Source organism: Thalia democratica, chromosome 6 (assembly GCF_965202585.1).
Source record: "Thalia democratica chromosome 6, ktThaDemo2.hap1.1, whole genome shotgun sequence".
NCBI lineage: Eukaryota > Metazoa > Chordata > Thaliacea > Salpida > Salpidae > Thalia > Thalia democratica.
Window position 1 is genome coordinate 2,456,722 of NC_139170.1, and position 6,132 is coordinate 2,462,853.

At 23.3% G+C, this 6,132-nt stretch overlaps 1 protein-coding gene across 1 annotated transcript in view; it reads right to left on the reverse strand.

Annotated features, from left to right (window-relative positions):
• The window catches only part of LOC145838129 (dihydropyrimidine dehydrogenase [NADP(+)]-like), a 37,210-nt gene extending 32,583 nt beyond the window's left edge, over positions 1-4,627 (reverse strand). Inside the window, exons 1-2 of the mRNA XM_082945676.1 lie at positions 4,563-4,627; positions 2,813-2,923 (exon numbers count right to left, since the gene is read on the reverse strand). Coding sequence (XP_082801802.1) covers positions 2,813-2,923; positions 4,563-4,604 — 153 coding nt within the window. The 5' untranslated portion in view covers positions 4,605-4,627. The remainder of the gene's footprint in view (positions 1-2,812; positions 2,924-4,562) is intronic.
• Positions 4,628-6,132: the final 1,505 nt, after the last annotated feature.

Consider the following 6,132-nt stretch of genomic DNA (forward strand, 5'->3'; position numbering starts at 1 on the left):
AACCAACTTACATGTTTTAATAATTAAAAATTAAACATTATTATTGTATTTTTTATATTAAATTTTTTTTCAATTAAGCTAATAAAACTTTGCTCAATTTAAAAAAGTAAAGAGCTTCAGATAAACGATTTACTAATAATTTAAGTTTATTGTAAAACTACAGTTTCACATTTGTAACACTTCCAATGATCATCAAATATAATAAACTATTGTTTATTATATTTGATGAATTATAGTTTATTGTAACTGATTATTTATAGTTTATTGTAACCGATGATCACTGGTAGTGTTACCAATGTGAAACTGTAGTTTTGCAATGAACTTAAATTACTAGTAAATCCTTTATACTAAACTCTCAAAAATTCTGATACAAACCTTTACTACAATAAAAATGAACACAATTCTACTTTTTCAATAAATCAATTGTTACTAGTATAGTAGATAACTTAGCTTTAATTGTAAAATAATTTTAGAAACACATGTACATTTTGGGATATATACCATACTTACAAAACAACATGCTTAAAAAATATAAAAAATGATAAGCACAAATAACAAAAGTTTAATACTAATAAAATATCACAACTTAAAGTAAAAAATAAAACTTATTTATCTATTGTTTAATATTGAAAAACATTTAAAGTCTATCAATTTGAAAAAAAAATTAAAACAAATTTGTAGAAGTTAAGGAGGTAAAAAAACAAATTCTGAAACTTCAAAAACTTTACAAAACTACACAAAGAAAACATTGATTATTGCTTAAATGCTATAAAAATTTTCAGAAGTTTTTTATTTTAGTTGCTGAACTAAATGTAAGTATAAAAAACTACTGACTTTTTTTATCACCAAAACTACAAAATTAACAAGTTATAATTAATTTCAACATTTGACTCTTGGTTTTCCTAAACATTAATTATAACACAGCGATTTATATGATGCACTCATGAATTTTACACAAAAAGTTTTATTATACAAAAGCTTTTTGTCTGTCCAACCAGTACATAATTATTTTTCAATACAACTGGGTTACAACTTTTTGAAGCAAAAAGTCACCATTAATTTCATCTAACTAGCTGAGATTGAAAGAAAATAGGATGAAAGTAGTAAGAGCAAAATATTATAAACTTTACTGTTTAAATTCATAAGTAAAAATTATAATAACAACATAAAGACTTAATACCCAGATAAAAATACTTACTTTATTAAAACCGTTTAAAAGTCTTAAATCTAGCCTGAGATTTTAGAAAAAGTTTTATAAAAAAAACTAAAATTTAAGCTAGCCTGAGCTGGTATGAGTTTTTATAAACTTTTAAACAAGCCAAGTTAGCCTGATTGTGGCAACCCTACTAGAATGATGGATCAAAAGTAAGCTAATCTTTTCAATCTTTTATACTTATTTCTATGTTTTTTTTACCCCTGGTTGGGCTAATAGTTACTAAAATCATGTGTTAAGCAAACTCAAAAACTTCGAAATACAAAAAATAATAATTTCAAGGTAAAAATCTCATGTAACTTTTAGCACACCTTTAAACATGTTCATACATTTCAGTAAACATGTAAACCTATAACTGTGTAAATAACTAATTTTAAAGGTTTTTAAAATTTGCACAATGTAATGGATTAAATTGCTTTTGTAAATAAATATAACAGATTTATTTCTTTTAAGACTAATTGGTGTAAGGATGACAAAGTTGACTATCTTTTTTTTTAATTTGCAACATCTATTTTTAAAGTCAATCATAAATCTTTAAAAAAAATTTTTTCTAATGAGCATTTTTTATGATCTTTTTAAAAACTATAAAAAAGGCATACAAGAACAGAAAATTATAATGAGAAAGTTTTCTATCCAAATTAAACAACTTTTTTTTAAATACACATTTTTTTTATCTTTGATAGGAGAACTCAAGCAAACTTTAAACAAAATCTTAATTGAAACAAAATATAAGGTAATTACCTGGGATGATGTTGCACCAATATCAAGCTGAAACTATATTATATTCTATATCTTTTTTAACCATACTTTTAGGTTAAAATTTATATTTTATAAATACATAAATGAAATTAAACTTATTTATCATAAACTAATACAAGTTAAACATTTAATAGCTTTTATTTTACAGTATAAAGCGATTATATCAATACAATAATCTATATCAATTACAATATTGTAAAACAAAATTGATTAAGTATTTTAGTTTGTAGAAATTAAATTAAATTTTTTACTATGTATTTATATAGTTTATTTAAACAAACTACCTTTTTAAATTAAAAATATTAGGATTAAAACATTGATTTTTAGTCTAAAATTATTGTTAAAAAAGACAAAATACAATATAATTTCGGATTGAAATTGGCGCAACATCATCCTAGGTAATTACCAATTATAATATTCATTTATAAAAAACTCAAAAAATAAGCAAAATGATAACTAAAAAGAGCTTTAACATAATTTAAAACTACATGCATTAATATTTTCAGAAAACTTTTAGTAAAATAAATAATATAGGCTTTAATTTACAGGCAGAAACAGTCAGCCTGAATGACCAGACACTAAACTAGGTGAAAAATTAAACCAATGTAGCAAGAGCCAAAAAAATACTGTTTATCAAACTAGAACAGTAAAGAAAAAATATAACAACAATATAACTATATATTTTTTAAGAAAAAAGGTTGGCTTTAAATTATAATAAATAGCATTTTAAATCAAAACTAGTTTGAATTTTCCTAAAATCTTGAATTAGTTCAAAGTGAAAAACCAAGACATTTCAGAACTGAGTATTCATACATAAAATATAATTTAAAAAAAACTAACAGAGCAATCCTTGTTCGCGTTTCTTTTCCATTTCAACTTGTCCTTCTTAGACTGAACTGTAGATCTCAATTGGGCATAGGATTTGATCTTTGGATTCAGTTCTAGCAGACTCTGTCAGAAATTGTGAATGGAAAGTTTAAGAAAGGTCTTAATGTTACCAAGCTAAGTATTTTAATTATAGGATGCTGAAATAGACCATTAAAGTTCCAAACACAACCAATTAAGTTTATTTACTGTTTTTTGTTGTACTTTTTTTTCTTTTCGGCATTAATTTTTTTTTTTAGAATTAATTTAAAGTTCAATCAGTTTCATTTATTTATTGATTATTTTATACATAAACATTAATCAGTTCAAAATGTTATACATATTTGTTTAAAGTATGGTAAAGCAAGAAAGAAATTTTTTGATACAGATGTAAATTGAATACTTACCCTAAACTATGCACAGAAAAATAGCTTTCATTGGAAAGTGAAAAAGTTTTATTAATTATTTGTTAATTTGCCATTAACTAAATTTAAAAAGTTTTTCGAAAAGTCTTAAGTTTAGTTTGTTAAACTTAATTAAACTTTCAATAAGGCGGGTAAAAAGTATAGCGCCACAGAGCGGTTTAAATTTTTTTCTTACAATGAGAATTTTTCAAGCTTTTCTCAATTATTTTTTACGAATGGTGTAGATAAGATTTTTACTTTTATGATTTAAAGGTGATACAACAGTTAGAATATTAGTTTTACTAAAAAAAAATTAAGGAGTTTTTGTTTTGTTTTCTATATTGAAGCAATAATTTATATCTTAAAATACATTTTATAAAAGTTAATTAATGAAAATAAATGTCTCGGACAAGACATTGTGTCTGTGGTGTATAAAACAATACCCGAAAAGTTCTTATACTTAACTTCCAACAGGTTTTATGACTAAACTTTTTGAGCGCTTTTTTCTAATAAAAAAGTAATTTTATCCTTGTTTTAAATAAACTATATCCTAATCATCTGGCTTTAACATTAGTTTTTAATTCTTGTTAAACCAAACAATGATTAGCAATTAATGTATTTTTAAATAGTACTAATGAATATTTAAAGTAAGTTTTAAAAGTATCTTAGTTTTAAATAAAGCAAAAGTTCAGTAGTTAATTCTTTTTTCTAAACTTTGTAGTCTATTTTCAAAACAAAAGAGTAAAACACGAATTTAATTTAAAAGGTTCTGGATTAATAACAATTTGATAAAACAAATAAAAATGCTCGTATATAAAAACCTAATTTGTTTTCAGAAAACGCAAGCAACGATAGTTTTAAACTTGCTTGTTACAGTGAGTATCTTTCAAATATTTTAATTTAAAAAACTGACGAAACTTGTTTTGTTTCATGGAAGTTTAAAATAAATTTTATAATAATAAGGTAAACTGGTGTTACTAAACACTTATTTTACAATTTGTGATACATAAATTTACTTAGACCACTTTTGCTTAATTATATAATTTTACAAGCCAAAAAGTGTTCTTTAATAGAGAAATCAAAAAGAATTACTTTCGACTACTAAAAAAGTATCTTTAAATATTTATAATAATGTAGTCATACATTTTAAAATTTGGAAGTTAGGTTAATACTTACACTGCCAAACTATGCTTTAAAAAGAACTAATGATAGCTTATAACCTTTTATTAAAACCAAACTTATCTACAGATTTATCCTTTTTAACTAAAATACACATATTTTAAACTACTTAATAATACATAAATAACTTTTGTTAAACTAACTTCAATATCTACTGCATCTTTACTTAGTAGATTTTCCGGCATTTTTATTGTAAGTTTAGTAACTTTAGTCTAAAAATTTATTCATTTGTTAAACTAATTCAATCTTGAAAATTTAACAAAAAAGTAAACAAACAAAAACTTTTTCAATGAAAAAGTTTTTACTTGATGAACAGCTTTTGAACGTTGAAAAATTAAATATTTTTGCTAGTTGTTTAGTGAAATTAAATCTGAAAAAGTCAAGATACACGAATTACTTATGTATACTTCGACAAGATTTATATATAGCTCTCAAAACGGTCCAGGACTTAGTCAATTGTTTTTAGTTGTGGTTTTTTTTTTCCTGCATCTATAGTTACAAAACATCAAACGATGATTTAAAAAATCTACAAATCTATGTAGACTTTTTAGACATCATTTAGTTTTTTTGTAATTACGTATACTTAGAAATACAAAAAGATCAGTTTTTTATTTTTATTTTATTACCAATGGTGAAAACGAACATTGTCTTTTTTTCAAGCTAATTTAAACTTCCTTACTTGTTTTAAAGGTCATCTTTTAAAATAAAACTAGATTTTTGAAGTAGTACGGAAACAATAAGTAGTGAAACCTTAAACTAAATTTATGTTTAGAATAGTAAACGAATTGTACGATTTATTGATAATAAGTGTATTTAAATAAGCGTAAAAACAAAATAGCTTAAGACAATGTTGTTTTTGAACAGTAACAGATTAATTTACATTAAGTATGCTTTTTTTATAAATCAAATACGTTTTTAAAAAACGAATTATATGTTTATAACCAAACTTTAACAGTAGTTTGTCTGTTAAGTACGCACTTTTAACAGCGAACTCGACTGACAGTCCGTACTTAGCACAATCTCGTCTTTAATAAATAGATTAAGAAATTCTTGACTATGTCGTATTTTAAAAGAATGTTAATTTTGATATAAAAACTGTTGAAAGTCATTATTTAAGTCTTGCGTTTTTGGTCGTATTTTCATAAAAAAACTAGTTTAAAAGCATTTTATCTTTTTAAAACTAAACTAAAACTTATTACAAGAAAAACACTCTTTGCTTTGAGAACAAACGACAAGCTACAAGTAAAATGTTTTATGTGCATCTAAAACTAAACAGTTTAACTAAACCCTGTTTTCTTAAAGTAATACAATTTTAACACATTTTATATATATATTTTTTGGTATACAGTGTGTAAAATTAGTCTAAGGTAAGTAATATAAATAGAAAATACACTTTATGTATTTATTATTTTTAAACTAGTTCAGAGGAAATTTTGATTGTCTTCTTTGAGTATAATTAGTTCTGATTATAAAATGGTTTTTATTATCTTTAATTTCTAGGTAAAAGGTATTTAAATACCGAAAAACTAGTTGCATTTTGAACAAAGATTTTTTTTTGGCATAAACCTGCAAACTTAAAAGGTATGCTACTACATAAAAGTCTAAATAATAAACAATGCTAAAATGTTTGTTTATGTTTTACAAATTTTTCTGATTAAACTAGAAATAAAAAATAAAAAAGGATTTTAGATGTTTGCTAGTCGTAAAAATAAG